The sequence below is a fragment of the Marmota marmota genome, unplaced genomic scaffold, assembly GCF_001458135.2.
Source record: "Marmota marmota marmota unplaced genomic scaffold, marMar, whole genome shotgun sequence".
Taxonomy (NCBI): Eukaryota; Metazoa; Chordata; class Mammalia; order Rodentia; family Sciuridae; genus Marmota; species Marmota marmota.
This window is the reverse complement of record NW_025999949.1, coordinates 5,458,789-5,480,687: the sequence shown is the minus strand read 5'-3', so window position 1 is coordinate 5,480,687 and position 21,899 is coordinate 5,458,789. Positions and strand designations below refer to the sequence as shown.

The 21,899-nt window shown below is 30.3% G+C and overlaps 1 protein-coding gene across 49 annotated transcripts in view; it reads right to left on the bottom strand.

Annotated features, from left to right (window-relative positions):
- The window catches only part of Rims2 (regulating synaptic membrane exocytosis 2), a 546,345-nt gene that overhangs the window by 99,019 nt on the left and 425,427 nt on the right, over positions 1–21,899 (bottom strand). For 25 of the 49 annotated variants that reach the window (XM_048801953.1, XM_048801957.1, XM_048801965.1 and 22 more), the window contains 2 exons: positions 10,444–10,616; positions 9,328–9,579 (listed from right to left, as the gene is read on the bottom strand). The exons of 11 other annotated variants lie outside the window; for them this stretch is intronic. In XM_048801953.1, the coding sequence (XP_048657910.1) occupies positions 9,328–9,579; positions 10,444–10,616 (425 nt within the window). Of the gene's footprint in view, positions 1–6,028; positions 6,945–9,327; positions 9,580–10,443; positions 10,617–21,899 lie in introns of those variants that run through there. 13 more of the 49 variants (XM_048801978.1, XM_048801979.1, XM_048801983.1 and 10 more) reach the window with 2 other exon arrangements.

The following is a 21,899-nucleotide window of genomic DNA, read 5'->3' as shown; positions in this document are numbered from 1 at the left end:
CAATCTGGAAAAGTCTAATAATTACAAATGTCCAAGAATATGGACTACCTGATAAGATTGAGAACTCTGAACTGTTCATGAAGAGTGGATGATCGACTATCTGTGGTACTATATAGGGTTACTGTTTACACATTTAGATATATTATAATAGAATTCTCATGTCAAGACCAGAGAATGTGTGTTTCAAGGAAGCTCCCCTAATGATTTGTTTATGAACCTGGTTTGAGAACAAATTATACAGGAGGATTCCTACATTAGAGTACCAGATAATTTCTAAAGTTCCTTCCAAAAGTGGTCTGTTACTTTCTATATACAATTAACTATTATGGTGAGATTTTCAGAGTGAATACTTAATTAAAAGCTGCAATTAAGGAGAGATAATATGATTATACTATTTCATAGTAGTTAAAGGATTAATAAACGCACTATTTTGCTCTAAATATTTGGTATTTAAGATATTGATTTTTAGAATAATTTTCTCATTCATTGTCTGAGTTCAGCTATTTTAAAGAAAAAACACACTTTATAAAGTGTCTGATATAAGCATTCATTCATTCATTCATTCATTCTTCTATAGTATTTGTTGAGAACCAACACTATGCTAGCCAGTATTTTAGATGATGTGAATAGAGCAGTGCCCAGAATGGATGAAGACTCTGCAAAAGTGAAATGAAAATTTCAATGTCTCTTAGATGTCTCTGTCACCTGAAAAAAAAAGCATGCTTTAAACACAGGTTCTTTTTATTTTTGATAACCACTTGCATAGGTTGAACTTAATTATAAATTTCTTTAATTTTGGTGGTATGAGAATCTTATAAGGAGAATCACCACCTCAAATGTAAATAATAAAGTTGTCTTCAATCTCCCAAGTTTACTGTTAAAATCCAATGATATATATGTATATATTAAAATATGTATATTTGATATAAATGTATATCATATATTTATATATATGGTTTATAAAATCAGTTTTAAACAGTAGCATAATCTACAAATGATATGAGTATTATATACTAATGATTAAAATAAATGAATACTTTACAAGTATAATAGCATAACAGAGTATCTATATATTATTTAAGCAAGTCTATAAATATCTTTTAATATTCATTCGTTAAGTTGATAGATCTTGATTAATACTTTACATGTAAAACATAAGAGGATTTGCTGTTTTCTTACATATAAGGTGTAGAATTAATTCTTTTAATGAAGAAGGTATATTTCAATAAATAGTGGAAATAGTGAAGTTTAATGATGTGTTAAAATATTAGATATGGGAATCATGAACTCATAAAATAAAAATGTGAAATTAACCTCTCAACATCTTGAAAATGAAAAATAGAGAAGCAGAAGGAGCAAATTGTAAGGAAGGAAATTAAGAAAAAGACACTAATAAGTATGTGCTAGATAGAGCAGTGTGTGGACATGCACATATGTACACACACATATATGACATAAACAGAGTTCTTGAGATATGATATTTGATCTCAGTAGCTAATGACCTAATTCAGTGCGTTGTTAGAAGTACAGAAAACATAGAAAATAGTCAGTAGTCAGTTCCATCTTTTTACACTATGGCTTAGTTGTTTGAGTGACTTCCTAAACAATACAGTGATTAAATTTACTATACAAAAAGATAGCAAAAATGTTCAATATTCATGATAGTTGAATTATAATAAGCTCTTTTTATGGATTTCCTCTGAGTGTCTGTGAGAGAGAAATCTCATCTTTTATTCCTTGGATAATATATTTCTTCTTTGTTGTATCCATTAATTACTATTTGATTTTGTAATTCTTTTTCTATTCCTACCTATCTTCTTATTTAGAGACAATATCAATTCCTCTGGTACGATTTTTCCAGTTGCAAGGATCTCTTCTGAGCAATCCTAAATTTTATATCATAATTCTATGCTTAAGCTCAGCAAGAATAAAAATATTTTACTGAAAGAACAGAGGCTAAAATTAAAAATGTCATTGAGTTCTAAGCACATACCCAGAAAATTGTGAAAGTATTACACTAAAATAGTTTTATTATGAAGTTTAGGAAATGCTGGTTTTAAACAACTTTATTGTAGGACTTCTCAGAGTGCTCACATACACTTAATCTTGATGAGAAGTAGAGTACGCATGGTACTTCCCAAACTTCTTTGACTCAAGACCCATTTTTTAAAAGCATCAACTCATGGTATTAATTCTCTGAAAATACACTTGGTAAGCACTCAACAAGCTTCAACTTATATTTTTATATATTTGTACTTCACATTATCTTGCTGGTTGATTTAAGCCAGGAATCCTTTCAGATTCACATGGCAGGGAGATTTTTAAAAGATTACAGTGGATAACCTCTAAAATTGATGCACAAAGTAATATATACTGTTTTGATCATTGTAGCTTTTAGATGTTAAAATTATTGTACTTGGTTTGCCTCATAACGATTTTTTAACAAAGCTTTTCCAAAAAATATGCTATTAACACAGAGAAAAATTTTAATGGTTAGAGGCTATAAGAAATGATAAATTTTCTTCTGAGAATGTTTTTCCACCATATATAATGCTAAAAGGATCAATTTTTTGTTGTTTCAATTTGTGTTCTAAAAGCATTCTAGAGTGAAATGGGAGGTAAATGGGACTTTAGTGCCAAAAGATATGATTTTATCAATACCTCAACACTAACATTCTCTTGCTTATTACATATTTGAGGAAATAAAGATCTAAATTAGGCAGTGACATCCAACTTTCCAACTCTCTACTAATAACTTATATAACTTATAAATTTGGTGCCATAGAAAAAGGAAAGAAAATCGCCATCTTCTCTTGAAAATAAGGTCTGAGCTCTATTAGCCCACAAGATGAAAAAAATGCATGTAAGAATGAAAACAAAGAAAAAAAAGAGATGAATAAATATTTTTGGGGAAAGAGTCCTTAAAGAGTATTAGAAGAGAAGAAAATATGCTGGACAAACTAAGCCCTAAACATAATATTGCTTATATTTTAAGCATACTCACAATATTTACCGCAGAAGCAATACAGATTATAAACTTTTCAGATTTCTTTTTGCAGAGAATTTATTTTTGGCATTTAAAAATATAATAAATATTTAACATACCATAAAATTCACCCCTTTAAAGTGTATGAATCAGCGTTTTTGTTTTATATATTCACAAAGTTGTGTAATCATCACTATGATCTAATTCTACAACATTTCATCACCATTGAAGGGAACCCTATATCATTAGGAGTCACTTCCCATTCTCCCTTCATGTCAACCCCTAGAAATCATTGATCTACTTTGTGAAGTCTCTAGGATTTTCCTATTATGGACATATCACATAAATAAAATTATATACAACCTCTTGTGTCACTTGGTATACCATTTGCAAGTTCCATCACAGTGTAGTATGAATTAGTACTTCAATCATTTTACAGCTGAATAATATTTCATTGTGTGAACATACCACACTTTATTTATCCATTTGTCAGTGAAGACAGCTTTTTCTATTAGGTTTTCACAAATGAACTACTTCAGAGAAATCAACTACTCATTTTTATGCTATTATCACAATAAGTATGGAGTAGGGGTTATTTTTAAAGATAACAATTTCCTACAAATCCAATCTCCATGAAAGAAAATTGCTTAAATTATGGAAGTAGAATGTTGCCAGGGAGAAATGGACATAATTCAAAGCTAATTAAGCATTGAAATTAATAAGAATGTCATTGGAAGAAAGGAATTGTGATGACTAGAGAACAATTAGTAAAGAGTGTTGCCCAGGTTTCTGATTTGAGCAGGAGTAAGAATATCAGCACCATGCTTTTACTGGGTGAGGGGTATTATGAATCTAATTCTACATACTGAGTTTGGCATTTCTTAGAAGAGACAAGAAGATGGTCAGAACCCAACTGAATATACCTAACAGATAATTAGGAAGTTCTGGAATAAATATTTGAAATTTATATATGTATACACACATACACACACGTGGCATTATTTCTCTGAAAATACACTTGGTAAGCGTGTGTGTATGTGTGTGTGTGTGTGTGTGGTGTGTATGTGTGTGTGTGTGTGTGTGTGTGTGTGTGTGTGTGTGTATGGATAGCCATGGATCAGAATGCACTTCCAAGATAAAATATGTAGAGTGAAGAAAATAGGACCTAGGATGTATCCTGAACTATCTCAGCCTGGAAGGAGAATATAGAAAACTCAGAGAAGATAGAGAGATGGATAGAGAATGCAGGGAGTGTACAATAACAAAAGCCCAGAGTAGAAAAATGTTTTAAAAGAATGGAAATGGGGTCACAAATTAAAAAAAAATTTGGCAGAATACACAATTTGAGGTAGTTTCAACAGAAAAATACATAACTCATAATTGTAATAAAAAGAAAGAAAAACAAAACCTCAAAAAGGAGGAAAATAAGAAAGTAGATTTTAGACACTTTTACAGAGAGAGAGAGAGAGAGAGAGAGAGAGAGGGAGGAAAAGAAAGGTAACTATGTGAAATAAAGGGTATATTCACTTGCCTAACTGAAGTAACCCCTTTGGTATGTATATGTATATCAAGATAAGTATACCAAAACACAATGTTGTATTATATTCTTAATATATTAAAATCGAAAGGAGGAAAAAGTTAAAACTGTTAACTATTTTATTTAATATAGTGATAAAATGTAGTTAAATAAATTGAATCATTTTAGCATATTTTTGACATTAAACTTGAACTTCCTGATAGACTAGATTAAAAATCTATTATTTTCTTATCAATAAGGCATATAAATCAACTATTCAAGAGATTTTTTAAAAAAAGTTTTACATAGACTATTCTAAAATGGGTGGTTAGCATAGGAGACAACATCTTCCAAAATGCTTTTAGAGCTCATGCAAAAGTCATTCTAAATGGCTGTTTGTTTTAAGAACTTAGAATCAACCACTTGTACTAAATATTGTAGTGGAAGTCCTAGTCAGTTCAATTAGACAATAAAAAATAAATAAATAAAGGCAATAAAATATAAATAAAGAAAATTAGACAATAAAAAATAAATAAAGGCATTTAGATTGGAAAGAAGGAAGCAAAACTATCTTTAATCACAGATGACATGATGTCCTATATAGAAAATCCTAAGAACAAACAAAAATAACATTAGCGCTAATAAATGAGTATGACAAGGTTATAGAATACAAGGTCAATAAAAAAATCAACAATTTCTATTCACTAATAATGAATAATCTAAAAATAAAATTAATAGAAAAATTCCATTTATAATAGCACCAAAAATAACATGAAATATTTAGATTAAATTTAATAGAAAGGTCAAGATGTATAGACTGAAAATTTCAAACCATTAATGCAAGAATATAAAGAAAAAATAAACAGAACATCTCATGTTTCTAGATTGGAAATCTTCATATTCTTAAAGTGGCAATAATCCTCATATTCATAGAATTGAACACAATCTCTACCAAAATATCAGCTGCCATTTTTTTTCATAAATTGGCAAGCTGATCTTAAAATGCATTAGAAAACATAAGCAAACCAAAAGAGAAGAGGGATAAAAACTTTACACTACCTGTATCATAAACTAGAGTTTTTGTTTAAAATATTTAAATTTCTGGGCATCACCCTGAATTTCAGAATCACAATTTTAGGTGTGATGTTCAAGTATTTTTAAAATCTTCTAGTTGAGAATCATGTATAATCATAAGAAACAGTAGAAGTTATTAGGGCTTCCAAGATTTTCAGTAGTATTAACTAGGAGATAGATTTTGGAAAAAACTAAAGAACATAAGCCATTGGTGATACATAGTAGAAAAGCATCAAGCCTTCTGGAATAAGTTACTGAAACAAATTTCCAGATATCAAAAAATTGAATTTGATATACAAAATATTAAATACCAGCTGCATAAATTTTGGAAACATTCCAAATGATAAAAACTTAGGTTGAGCTGTTTACTATACCAGTGATTAGTCACAAAACCAATTATCTCCAGTTCATGACAATAAAGTGAAATCATCAGAATAATAGATAATGCTTACTTTCCTGTTTACTGTGTTCTCTCTTCATCTAAGCTATGGCAAGGAGTGCAAATCACTGAATCATCCCCTTTCCATTTGACAAGATAAAAAAGCCCAGAAAGATAAAGTGAATAGGTACAGATGACAGCATGAGAATATGGTATTTCAGATTCCTAATCCACGGTGATTTTCATGCGACTTGTTTCTCTTTAAAGGTCTGTAACATAGGCAAAATATGCTGTATACATCAAATCTATAGTCATTTAAATCTATTTCCAAGTTTTAATTCTTATCTAGAACTAGTATATTAGCAACAATGCCTCTGAATGAATATTTAATTAACATTTATGCTGCTTGCCTAGATAATTAAATGGTTTACGTCTCTTTTGAAAAAATAGTTATTCATGAAAATTTGAACAGATGCCATTTTTTTCCTTCAAAAGTTTCCCTATCTCAGAGTATATTCTTTAAAAAGAGAAATGTATAGGCATGTCTACACACAACATCTATAGACATGCCTGAGAACTAAAAGTTTATGAGAGTTTCTTGATCTTTAAAATTTTTCTTTTGTCTTATGTGCACAGAATACAATTTGGAGAAAAGGATAGAGTTTACTTGGAACATGAAGTGACAGACATAATTGGTCTTGACAAAACTAAACTTTTCAATATTTGGTTTTCTTTCTTTCTTTCAGATTACTTAAGGTCACTTCTTTATGTACCAAATTATTTCATCAAATATTCTTGTGAATTTGTTCAGGAATTTTAATGATACTTTTTGGATACAGGGTTGTTCTCAAACAGCCAAAAACACATAGCTAAAACTATTTCATCCTAGGATAAAAAATTTAAATGTTCAATTTCATGCGTATCTACAATTATTAATACAGTACCTGAAATTTTCTAAATAAATATTGGATGAATGAATGCTTTTCTCTTTATCTCTCAATTTACCATATTCATATGGTACATAATCAGCAAATGTAAATAAATATAAAATTGAAAACACACATAAAAATATATTAGAACATTTTAAATGACAAATATAACTTTAGACCTTGATTCATCTTACTATAAACAATATAATCGTGAAATGAAATCTAATTACTGTAAAGAACATATCAATTATAATGAATTGTGTTTATAATACTATTGTGCTGTAAATACTCTGGGATCAGATTTTTTTCTTTATAAAACATGGATTCCAAGTCAAATATTCATGGTATATTACAGAATCAGATTATTTCCAGTAATGTTATATAAGTACATAAGTTGCTTTTTGTGTTTAAACAACCTGTGACTATTTGAGTACCAAAGCAAAATGTTACTAGGAACACTCAGATATATTTTCCTTAGAATAAAGAATTTTAGTTTTATCCTAAGAAATGAAAACAAATTTTCAAGGTCCTATGCTGTAGTAGTGAATGAGATCAATATTTTCTTAAAAACAATTTTAGTCTATATTTCCTGTCATCTTATGGAACATATGTTCCCTAGAGCCTGGTTCCCTACAGTTTATAGTTCTGGAAGCATTATACAGTTACTTAAGTATAATGCCTTGATGAATCACATGCTAGGAACTACCATCTTTTCCTTTCCCTTATAAAACAATATGCTCTTATCCTGAAGAAAATAATATTAAAAACCTGAAAATTTAATATTATAATCTTCTCTAAACCTCTGCCCACCAAGCCAAGTGTGCCAGTGTTGAATTTTGTTTGGCTCCTGGAAAGCATCAATGAGCTTGTGTGTACTCATCTATGTAGAAATCTTGGAAAGTTTTTCTCAGTGAATTAGTGATGAAATGATTCTATGCCCAACAAATCCGAAAAATAAGCCAATATAAAAATCATATTAATGATGGTGGAATGAGTTATACATCATTACCCTAAGTACATGTATGAAGACACGAATGGTGTGAAAATACTTTGTGTACAGTGACTTGAAAAATTGTGCTCCATAGGTGTAATATGAAATGAATTGCATTCTGCCATCATGTATAACAAATTAGAATAAATAAATAATTTAAAACATTAAATATATAAAAAGACAGACTTAAAATTACTAGTTTAAACTTGAATCACAAAGTATGCCTTACTTAAGATTCAGTTTTATGTTTAATACCTGTAATACAGAAATTTTCATAGAGTATAGATATGTCTATGATAAAAAGGGAAGTACTGACTAAACCTCTAAATTATATACCGAATGGGTAAATGTTTGCCACAACTGTCTTTCTATTAACATTGAGAAGAGTACAAATTGATATTAAGTTTAGATATAAGAATGAAAATGTTGGCTTATAAAAAGGGTGTGCTTATCAAGCAGACTTTGTATAACACAAAATCAAATTATGGACTGCTAGAAAACACTGTTCCTTAAAACTGTACATGATTTGCACTTTTCACTTTCAGATAAAAGTAATTATCTCATTTGCTCAAGCAGAAGGATGACGTCTTAGTGCATATTTTTGTTGACAAACAGTGTGCAGTACAAATAATAGAGACAGCTTCACAGGTACTCTGTAGCTGTGTTATGAAAATAACAATGTAGTTGTTGTGATGCCTTACTTCTAGTGTTTTCTTCCTGCCTTTCTTCCTGTTCAAAGTTTCCTCTCCAGCACATTCTCTAAGTGGTTGAATTCCAAGAAGGGCATAATCCAACATGCTTGTCTTCTAATAAACTTTGGAAAATACCCTTTCTTTTCAAAGTATGAGAAAATGCTGCCACTGCTTTGTAATCTTCCTCAGGACTGTACTAGAACCTACCAGAGCACTAAAAAGAGGCGAGGGAAATAGAGGCTAAGTAAAGCTTTCATTTGTTATTTTGGCACTGGGTCCAGATGGATGTTTCAGTACATAATATTCCTTATAAAGTAGAATGATTTTTTTTCAGACCTTTCAGAATCGAAACCTATCAGAATTTCATTTGAAGGGTTTTGCCTTCTTTTCCCTGAAGCAATCTTCTCGAATGGTAAAGCGTTTACAAGTTTCTGTTTCACTCATTTGGGCTCTATAACTGGGGAAGATATACAGTAATTCATGCTAAAAGACCTAAAGAGAAATTTAAATTTGATTCAGCTAGTTATAAAGAAATTGAAAACTAAGTAAATAAGGCTCAGAGCTAGAGTATACAAACTCAAATGTATTTAGCATATCAATCTATTAGATAAAAATTTACCAACATAATAATTTTACTGTATTAGAAAGTAAATAGATGAAACATAAGAAAGTGAATATAAGTAGTAAAATAACTTTGATGAATAGTAAAAACCACTACATTTCTAATGAGAAATGTCTATGAAAAATAAGCATATTTTACCTGGTATCATCTTGTGACAATCTCCTTTGCAAATCCTCTTTATTCCACTGTTCTTTTTCTCTCCCTTGCTCAGGTATATCTTGTGTTTTTTCCTCGTCTCCTGATTCTCTGTTTTCCTCCTTATTACAGGTTTTTGTAATCTCTTTCCCTTTCCCATTCTCATTAATTCTTTCTTCCTTTACCACTTCCTCCTCATGAGCTATCTCTTCTTGCTTATCCCCTTCTTTCCCTCCCTCTTCTATTCCCTTTGGCCTTTCGAAAGCAACACAAATGGAAGGCATGCAAATAAACACAAGAAAAGAAAAAAGAAAAGAAGGTCAAGAAAAAACACGCACAAAATTAAACTAAAAGGCAATGAAAACTATAAAAACATAAATATAAATTATATCTTTACTAAACGTTGTCATATACTGGAAAAGCACTGAGTAAGCAATGCTTAATCATAATTGTCTTTAAATCATACTTTCCTTTCACAAAGTTACATGGGAATAGATAAAGGCTATGATCTCTCCATTACAGAGTTTAAAAAGATAATTTAGCTCAATTATGCATAAAATCTACAGGACAAGTGAAAAAATCAAATTATAATAACTTATATACTACATTTATAAATTTTCTGGAGTAGACAAGAAATTTTTCCATGTATTTATAAACATTTCAGGGAAATGTGTAGACAACCTTCTAACAGATTAATATTCTTGTTTTCTGAATCACTGAAATGTATTCAGCTAGGGGTAAAAAGCCTCCAAAATGTTATTTATCATATTCTTTGGGACATTAAAAAATACATTTCTTCACTTCAGCCATTGCTTTAGTTTTAATCATGGTATAATAACCATTTAGTTTTTAAATTGAAAACATAAAATAATGAATATATTCCATAAAAATGAACTAATATCTAGAATGTAAAAATTGTTATCAGTTCCATAAATTTGTTTCTGTAAAAGATGCCTGAAATATGTACCAAACTAAAATAGAAAGTAATCTATACAGAAGTATCTATTGCTGTATTGATGAATATTAACATTTTAGAAATAAAAGATTCTATGCTTATCTCAAGAAAAATAAAGACCTAAACATTTTAGAAGAGTTCACTGCTAATGTCCCTTCACTCACCTGATTTTCTTGTTTCCTCTTGGTCGTTCTGATTGGACAGACATGTAGCTTGTGCTGCTGAAACGAGAAGCACTACTAGTCCTTGAAACCGCAGATATATCACTTACATCACTGTCCGAAGATTTAGTGGAAATATTATCTGCCCCTCTATGAGGATCCCATCCTGATCGATACTGTTAACACAGATTGACAAATATGCAGAAGTTGTCAGTATTACCACACAAAGCAATTATTACCTTTCTCCTATTTCAGCACTTTAATTGTCCTCAGAGGATACTGCAATATCCCACTCAGTTGCATATAAAACCAAAGTGAATGGTAATTATCCTAAAAGAAAAATTCAATTTACATGAAACCCTTGTTTTTAGCCAGTAATTAGAGCATTTTCACCACACCCCAATGAAGGCCATTGAAATAGCTTCAAAACAGCAAAGGCCTCAGGGAAGAACATTTAGGTAATATCTGGGAAATAAACATTTAGCTTAATATTACGAGGTACAACTTTTCAATTTCTGAATAAAAATTTGAAAAAAATATGAAAAGTTGTTGTAACTCATAAAAACCAATTCTAGTAGGCATCAATTTTTCTCTTTAATCCATTTTGCTTCACTGAAAACCTAGAAATAACATAAAATCTAATTATTAAACCACTAAGTGTTTTAGAAAAGCCAAGAGAAAAGAGAAAGTTTAATTCCTGAGAAAGTTGATGGAATTTTGATGAATCCTAGAAATATTAGAAAAAGTCATTATTATTTACAAAATTCAAACTTCCTGGAATTAAAATAATCAGAGAGTTAACCGGCACAGTTAGGGTGCAAGGGTGTTCTCAGGTGTTCAAATATGCTGGCAAATTGAAAACCAACATGAAAGTTTTATGTTAATTATCTATTCTCATAAAATACAATTAATGTAAAAACTAATGAACAAAACCTTGTTTTATTATTGACATCAAAAGAGCATTTGCAGAAGTCCTCAAGTTAGGATTTTAAAAGGATAAACCTTGGAGCTTAGATAACCTGGATTAAGAAAAACTCTTACTAGCTGGGTAAATTTGAGCAAATTATTTAACCTTTAAAAGCCTTATTATAAAATAATAAGAATAATAATGTCTTCCTTGCATGGTTGTTTTGAAAATTAGAATAAATACATGTGTGATATCTGGAATAATGTAAATAAATGAAATCAGTGTTACTTCTGCATCATTACTACCTGGTGGTGTTACTGAATTCTCTCTCTGAATGAATACCAAATATAGCTATTACTGAGTAAAAGTATCCGCTAATAGATTTTTCTTTGTATGTATTTCAAATATAACACTGAAACATCCTTGTCTAGTCAGCTTTTGTAGAATTTTCTAGTCATAGATACTGGTAAATTTCACAAAGTCTGAAAAGATGATTAACTTATATAAACCACTTGCTGTGATTTGAAAAATTTTTACCCAGTAAACAATCATCCAATAATAATAGTTCACTACAAGTATTAGATAGATGTAAACATTTTTGCCAAGATAAACAGAATGGTAACAATCCATAATTTAAACATTAGAATAGATTAAAATGGTATGTTTTTTTCCTCAAAACCTCCCACTAATTACTTACTTACTTTTAGTTAATAAGGATCTCTTAAGATCCTTAGTTAAAAGAATCTGTTAAGATCCTTTTCTTAAAATGTAAAATGAAGGGATTATTCCTAAGGCTCCATAATATTTTAGTAGTCAAATCCATTAATCTAGAAACATATATATTTTAATTAGATGATAACTGGCCATTCATAAACTAATTTATCTTTCTACTTTGTTAGATAAACGCAATTATCAATAAGAATACAATTAAACTATTTTAAAAAATTGTTGCCTTAAAAATGTTGCCTTTTCTCAGGAAATATCTGTTTAAACAGAATGATAGTGTTTATTTTAAAAAAATTATTTACCTACAGTAAACTTATTTGTACAAAATTTAGTTCATGATATTCTTTTTCAAATAGTCATTTAAAAATACCCATAAAATTTAGTTTAGCCTTCATGTAGCACAATAAACATGTAATAAATTGTATATTAATATATTTTTCACAAATTTGGTATAAGTAAATTTGATCTCAAGTTGACAAATAAAAGTTTTAAGAAAATTTTCAAAGTTACTAAACTGTTCAGTAGATACTGATAGTTCATTATCTATAATAAAATATCTATTTATAATAAAAATAAATTTTCTCTGAAAATACTTTATAATTGGACAGAAACACAGTTTGGGTATTTCTCAATGAACTTTTATTCCTGGGAATATTATTTTTTCTAAAATCATTGAAAAACGTTCTAACTCTAGGAAGCAGTAGGGAAATAATGTAGTCAATAAGAGCCAATGCTCTTAGTGAGACTGAATCACTGGTCTAAACCCTAGGCAAGAAAAATTATTATGCTTATTTTCTTGGTTCAATTGCTTCTATGAGTCACTTTTTCATTTGTTAAGATATGGACATAACAACAGTACCCTTCTCTTAAGCTTTCTGCAAGGATTAAACATAATAATTCATGCACATAGCATAATCTCTGACACATAATAAGTATTTAAAAATGACAAATGTTGACAATGATGATGATGATGATTAATAGTAGCTGAATACTGACATATATCAATTCCAGGGATATCTTCAGCTAAAGAAATACTAGATAAAGCACCCCAAAACAAATACAGTATTTTAAATCTGTCTTAAAACTACAATAAAAATACCACCATTTCTAAATATGCCCAAGAGATTTGTTTCAGAAATATGCTTAGAAAGAAATTTAAAATATTAAATCCAACTTTGCTACTAAATCCTAGTATATCCTTCCTCATTTCAGCCAGGTTACTCTATATTCCATCACTTTATAGGGAATCCCAACTATAGCATGAGGAATAGCTTTTTATCAGGAAACATATATAATACTTCTTGACTGACATAAAACATACCTCACTTTTAATGTTTGTCTCCACATTGTCCAGATATCCAAAGCCATCTAGTGCTTGTGTATCCAATGCTCCTCTGATTGGTTCTCATTTGATTTTTCTGGTTTGTCTTAATTTCTGAATCCTAATTGCTTACTTGCCTCTTTAATTTCAGTAGTTAAGTTCTGACTTTGCTTTTATCTTTTTAGGTCTATCATAACTTTTGGTACTGGTATTATGATTCATAGCAACATACAGGCTAGTTTAATGCTTAAGAATTTGTTTAGTTTCTAAAATAACACAAGCAGGGTTTGCATTACATATTTCTTTGGTGGAGAACTCTCAGATAATCCAGCTTATTGAGCAAAAATTTTAGATATTCAAAATTTAAGGAAAGATAAAATTCCTCATGCTAGTTTCATGCCTTTTATATAATCCATCAGATAACTACCTCTTGTTATAGGTGTGTGTGTGTGTATGTGTGCACATGCATGTGAATAGATTTCATGTTTAATTTTTCAAACCCTCTATTAGAATACATGCTTCTGAAGGCCAGGACAATATCTTCATCTTTGTATCTCTCTTATCACCTAAAAGTCGAATATTTAATTTAATTTAACTTAATCTAATCTTAGAGGCTTGGTCTTCTTAGTAGTACTATAAGGATATCTTCTGCCTTAAGATTCTTTAAATATATATATATATATTCAAAATACCCAATAGTCTGCTTAGCAAATAACAGATGTTTAGTTCCAGTTCATAAAGCACAAGGTCATTAAATTAAGAGGCATTGAATGGAACAGTTCATATGAAGAAGGAACAGAAATTAGCTAAAAGCTCTAGTTTGATGATATTCTGCTATCTACTCAAGGTTTGCACCAAATGCACACCTTGGTTTACTTGTAAGTAACAAAGAGTGTTTGTCACTGGAATATAATACAGGCTGCCACTAAAAAAAAAAAAAAGATATGTGATAAACAGAATAAGAAATTTGTAATGTGAGAAAGAACTTGTATGGATAAAAACTTGTGTAAATAAAATTATCAAGCCATCTATCTTGAACATATTTTTATAGCTCAACATATGCAACTTAAACCTCCCACTAAAAGCCTAATAAAATGACCTAATGCTAGAGTTTACATTTGAAATGGTTTAATGTGTTTCTGCATTTACCATAATATGACAAACAAAAGTTATATACTATAACTATAGATACAAGGAGGTAAATTATTATTATACCAAGGTAATCAGGTATGAATGTGAATAAATAAAGTTATTTATTTAGGAATTGGTTGATGTTATCTTGGCACTATACCTTAAATGCTTTAAAAAATTAGCTGTACTATTACTCAGGTTTCAGATGAACAATGAGTGATATGGTCATTTTTCTCTTTAGTGGAAGAAAAACAAAGAAGATTCATAATCTCAGTTGAAAACTGTTCCAACTGGAGATCATTAATATCTTGGACATTATTGAAGAATCTTTCCCGACAACATTTTGATGTTTTGTACATTACTATTAAGCAGGTCATGAACTAGAAAATTTTACAGGAAATGGCTATTCTTCAGGATGTTGCAGACTCTAAGGAGTTCCTAAGTGGCTTGGAAAAGTGAATGTTCTTGTGGCTTGGAAGTGAATGTTCTTATGTATCTAAAATTAGTGGATAGTAACAGTGTCTCTGCAATGAAAATAAGGTTATTATTAAAATTTTAGGATGATATATTTGAAAAAAATTGGATTTCTGAAATAAATATATCATTTCCTCCAATATTCTCATTTGAAGTTCTTAGGTTAGGCAATTTCCTAGTTTAATTTTCCTACAGCATCTTATCAATTCAGGTTGTTTGACTTTTGTATGTGAATTAATCAGACAAATGATGGGGATAAGATTATGAACATTTATTCAGACACTGATTTTCTTCAATTTAAAAATTTTCACCATAAAATATTACATAAAACATCAGTGTAAGGAATTGATCATTGCAAAATACCACGCACTAAAAAAAGTCCAATTTTGAATGCAAGTAAATTTTACATTATCAAAAATACTTGGAGGAATCTTCAAATCATATTCAGGGAGAGGAAAAACAATGAGTTAATTGAAAGATGGCAAAAACTAAGTTAAAGCATATTCTTTGTAAGAGAGTAAAGGAAGGCTGAAGTTTTGAGCAAGAATCTTGGTATCACTCTGGGGTATAAAGGAGAGAACAGAGGGAGAGGGACTTCTACACTGCAATCAACTAAATAATCCTGTGAGCAAGAAGATTCTCTCATTTATACCATGTGTCTTTGCACCATAAAATTCAAAGATAGTGTTGCCTATTGATAATGCAGCAATCACAGATATTCTCCCTTTGATGAGCTACTTTCAGATGACTTTTTCTCTGTCCTACCCAAGGCTGTTACAGTGTTTAACTTGAATGTTATACAGAAATTATTTTGCAGATATAATTTTGTTTAGATATGACTCCTAAAGAGGCTATTATTGTGTGATATTAGTCTCTACTTTGGAGAAAGAAGGCAGAGAGGACTTAGATTTAGCTTTGTAAACAATATTCTGCAAATGAAATCCCGACTTGAAAGATTCCTGGTGAGCAGAGTTGAAAGGGAAGGTTTCAGGAGTAATGAGTCCTAATATTACAGCTGAGTCTGGAAAGGAGTCAAGGTTCTAAATTTTTCATTGCAGATGGAGGCACTAAATTTTCTCTTTTGATGGTCTTCAGTCATCACGGCATCTTCGGTCAGTATGGTAAAAAACTAGCTACAATTTATATATATATATAAAATCTCCCATGAAAGGGGATGTTTTAAATATATATGTAGGTTGTTTTAATTAATCTTCCAAACCTTGTGAGGTGACCTCTATGGTAGCTGGAGTCAGACATAGGGGATATGAGCTGGGATGACCTATACTCAGAACCTCCTCTATGAGGTAAATCTAGTTACCCACCACGACCCTTGGATGGTATCTCCTCATGAAGTCTTCCTTAATTCATTCAAGGAAAATTAATCACTGCTTTGAGTGTTTTGAAACTAGTTAACCATGCGTTTATTAGTTTTATCATGTAGTAGCATGTGTAACTCTTATTGCTGTTATCAATTATCTATCATACATCCATCAATCCATCTATTCATCCCTACTTCCCTACCCATTCTAGTAGATGATAAGCTCCCAAGGATAATAACTTTTATTCATTTTTAAATTCTTATTATCTAAATCAATGTCTTGGACACAGAAGTAACCCAATGCTTATTTAATGAGTAAAATGAATGGAATGGATGACTTTTATCTGGGCAATAGAATGGACTATTATTTTTAGTACAAATTATCAAGTCAGAATACAAGATACTGTTATAGCTACATAGAGTTTACTCACTTTAATAATTTCATTCTCTGTTGTGTGTAGATAGTGGTGTTCTGATAAGTATTACAATGAACTTTCTGGGAATACAGATTTTGCTGATTTCTGTGGTATAAGACCTCCCATCATCATTGATTTCAAGTTACCCAATGGTCACTGTGTGTGAAATTTAGAAACAGAGAAAATGTTTGCAAGACCAAGACTCCTAGGACTAAGGAAGGAACAAGGATATACCATATCTGTAACTTACTTATATCAGGAAACCTCTGAAACATGAAAGAGCTAAGATAACAGCTTAAGGTAAAAACTATTATTAAAAAAAAAAGGTAGCCACTAGCACATAGGTCTAGATTTACTAAAAAACCATTTCTCCTGGTCTGAAGGAAATTAATGGAGGTAATTAAAATATCCTGGAGAATTTGTAGAGGAAGAATTATTGTCAGTCGTTATATGACTTTCCCAAAGGATTGGTTTTGTGGGAACTCCTGTCTATTAGTAATTTGCTCATCCTTGAGGAACATTACTCCCACTGATTTTTCAAAACCCAGAGGCAGAAAGACCAGTTGAAATCCCAGGTTTAGAGATCTCAGGGAGCTATAGAGCTCATGCTTTTGCCTTTAACAAATAAATTTACAATTGTAATCAAAATCAGTGAATATTACTGAAAATTTTCTAAAAACAAAACAATAATCTCCTATTTCACCAGTCAGAGGTGTCTTTAGTTTTCTTTTTCCTCTCTCTTCTTGAAATGCTTCTGAGATAAATGTTACTGATAATTTCTTTGCTACCTCCCCACTATTCCTTCTTAATCTCATTTACTGGCTTCACTTTCCCTCATCTTATTTTAAATTTCACTTTCCATTTTAACCCTCTTTTCTTTTCATTATATATACTGCTGTAGGATTATCTAATCCATTCTTTTTCCATTTTAACCATATAATGACTAATAAATACTATCTTTTGCCTTTTCCTCTCTCCCAAGCTTCAAGCCTATATTCCATTATTCCACTATTATGTATACTCATTATATTTACAGATGCTAACAGAATATCTCCCACAGGTACATCAAGTTCAACATGATCCAGAGCAAATCTATTCTCTTTCACTCCAAAACAATTCTTGTATTTCTTATATTCCCTGTATTATTTATTAAGCTTAAATCTAACTGGATATTTAAAAGATAATTTGTGAACTATCTTTGATTTCTCCTTCTTCAATGTCCTCCATTTTAGTCAGTCAATCAATATTGCTTATTCATTTAATGGGAACAAATATCATCTCAACATTTGGGATTATGAATAGGACTTCAGACTTTCGGGTGGAAAACAGACTACTTAAAGCCTAGGTATTTGTGGTGGTTACTAATGAATGTTTATATGCTAATGAATATACTTTCTCCCCTTTCATTCCTTACTAAAAGAATCCAGATTTATTTTGTTAGTCTACCAACAACAGCAAAACAAAAAAACTTCATTTTCCAGGATTCCTTGTAGCCAGGGTAATCATTAGAACATGTCTGGCCTCTGAAATCTGTGCAGGAATATAGGGGTTGGGCCCTGAGGAGAGCTGTAATTTTCTGATTACAGTGGTCTGACTCAGCTAGTATGGCCATTTGCCTTTTATTCTTTTTTCTTTCTGACTGGAATTTAAATATGAGCCAACAGGTGTAGTAGCCATTGCACTGAAATGGGGATGCACTCTAACAACAGAACAGCAGACAGAGTGCTTTGCATTTTCAGAAGTGGTATGAGCTCTGGGTTACTATTTGAAAGTCTTATTTAAATAAGGAAAATAGCTTATTCTTTCAGATAATTTGCCATTTTTTTATGAATAGTAGAATGCAAATCTGACTTATATATCAGTCTTCTTGATTTGTGTCAGAAAAAATATTATCTGATCTCATGATCTAGAGATATATTCCTCATAACAATGAGTTCCACTATTATACATACTCATTATGCATGAGCAGAAAAAGAAAAAATATGAGACACATTTCTTAACCAACAATATTGATGAAAATCATAATGTAATCATTGAATATTGATGATAAAAGTAACATATCATAATGACCATATCATATGGATGTGTAACTGTTATTACACCTAGAAGTAGCTATATAATTTTGGGCAAGTCTCTCAACTTCTTTGAGTCTAGATCTATGGAGTAGATAATATATTTTTCACAGGCCTAATGTGGATTTTAAATGTAATCATAGGTCTTAAGACATAATAAATACTTGTCATGACAATAATTAGACATAGTTCTTTATGAAACTAAAGAAGCTCTGAATCATGATACTAAATTTTCACCATCATTGAGCTATAATTTCAACTATTTTACCTTAACTTAAAAAACTTGAAATACTATTAAAACTCTATAAAGATTTTTAATTTCATGTCTCACTAAAAAATATAGGGCATTGTGCTTTGATGTCAGATTGGCTTATTTTCTTAGGACAGGATACCATTAAACTTGACTTGGGAAATTCATGTCTTCATTTTTGAAACTATTAACCCACATTGACATTTATAATTATGTTTATATTTGGTACTAAGAAAATAATTATTACTATGATTTATAATTTTCAAATTTTATATATAATTTTTTCTTTCCCATATCTGGTAAGAGTAATTTTTTAAAATTTGGCACATACATACAACTTTAACACATACATACAACTTTAACACAGCCATTTATTGATTTAGATGTGATCATTTACAGTAAATAACATTTTTTCTTTTCAACAGCTCTAGTTAGTATTAGATTTTATGCTCTTTATTATTGAGTAATATTTCAAACTTATATTGTCTGAAATTTCTGCCTCAATCCAGAGTGCTTTCTAAGTTTGTTCTTTTTAGAACCTTACATATATAAATAGTGATATCTCATTTTGATAGTAAAAGGAACATCTCCTTCTGTTCTGTCTGGGAACAAGCCCTTAATAGTAAATAATTTCATTTATACCAAATTCAAGAAAGGGTGGAACAAAATTCCTACTGATAGTTCAAACTTAAGTGCCTAGGCATTATTAAAACACTAATATCATTATTATGATTAAATAATTCTCCACCCAAGAATTCAGATAAGAAACCTGTAAGATCTAGATAGAATTAAGAAAACTCATAAATAAATGCTCCCTAACCACAAAAATTCATGACACTTGGTCTTTTGTAACCATCTAATATTACATGGCTTACTATGTAACTTTCATAATTTGTTAAAGAACATTAGTATACTTATTGGAAACAAGGTATAGATATTACTACAGGTATCAAGTAGCAAGCTAGCATCTCAAAAGTTGCAATAGACATAAGATATGAGAACAGAGCAATAGGACCAATGCTCTAGGAATTGGAAGCAGGCAGAAATACAAAATTTATAGGTTGTGAGTGTAAAGTTGGGGTTCCCAGTCAAATATTAGTATAATAGAAGGTAATCGCATAATTTAAGGTACGTGTATACAAGAAAATTAAGTCTAAATAACATCCTGAATAGCTATATGGTATTGAAAAAACAAAAGGGCCCCAGAATTGCCATGACCTTAGTCAAATTAAGGCATAGGGCATAAATAATTACTTTCTGTTGAAAATTAGAAAGAGGTCCACTATTTTTACCCTTTGTAAGAAGACATTAGTTGTGTCTACACAAAGGCCATCTGGGATGAAGTCAACAGTCAAATCAGGAGCAAAGATAAATAATTACCTCTTGCTTGGATTATAGAATAGTCTCTAAAGGAATTTCTTTAATCTCCTTTCAAATACATCTTAAATATACCATTAGAGAAATCTTTTAAAAGCACAAATTTGTTCAAATACTATAAATCTATAATTCTATGAGTTATAAAAATATAGAAAAGTAATATATAATATAAATATAGAAATTAAAATAATATAGATATTAAAATAGAAGACATTAAAATAATGTAGAAGAACATAAAAATAGTGTAGTATAAAACAATATTTTATAAATTAAATGAGAGTTTCGAAGTCCTTTAAAATTTGATCACAGCTAACTTTTCCACTCTTTTTCTTATATGTATCCAAATTTGTTGTATATTTCCACCCTAAAATACTACTATCTGTTCCTTAAACAAGGTTTTAGTGTTCATACGTCTTCCACTGAGATTACAAAATATGTTCAGATATTCAAAAGACAACTCAGATAATCATGCTTGTTTAAGAGAAAGGCCCAGGAACATAATTTGGTGCTGAAGCATACTTTGAGTTATACACTCATCATTGTCAATTAAAAAAATCAATATTTTAAATCTAAAGAAAACCTCTGAGGGGATTTCATCCAACTTTTCTCATAATACAGAGGAAAACACTGAGAAACAAAAAAAAATGAAGTGAATTTATTGATTGTATGAGTTGTTAGTATTAATGTCTTTTCCTTTTCATTAAAAAAACTGCCAACTGTAATTTGCCTCACTTTTAATAAGACACTAGGAAAATAAATTTAGAACTAAAGTCATTTATTTTTAAAATAGTTGCATATTGTTTTCTACTTTAAGTATATATATTTTAAAGATTTCTTTCCTTTTCTAAAATGTTGAGAAGTCTACCTAAAATGATGTGTATAATCAGAATACAAAGACACTAAACAACACTCATTACAAGTAGAACTAGATGGATTTGAAGAAAGTTAACCTTACAGAAACCAAAATGATAATATACAGATCAACTTGAATAAAGAGATGTTTTATATAATATTTAAATAACTTCCATACACTGTTTAAAATTCAGGTGATTTTGGGGGGCTGGGGAAAGGAGGGGTCAGAAAATGGGAAAAGAGCTTAATAAAATGGAAAATTTTCCTCTTCTTTTTATTTTCTTGGTGATTGGGGTCTCATTGTTGCCTAGGCTAGTCTCAAACTGTGCCCTAGAGTGATCCTGTCATCTCATCCTCTGGAGTAGCTGGGATTGTAGCTATGTACCATTATGTCCAGCTAGAAATAATATTTTCTTTTATGACTATGCCTTGGAGTCTTAGCTTGATACTAAGCATTTCCAGTTATGAAAATGATCTGGAAAATGTTCAATCATAAAATTATAGGCATCTTCTTTATTAGGAAATTGTGTTGTTCTAGCAGGTTTTAGTTCATCTATCAGAATAAAATTCCACTCACAGGTTTCTTCCTTCCTTCCTCCCTCCTCCCCTCCCCTC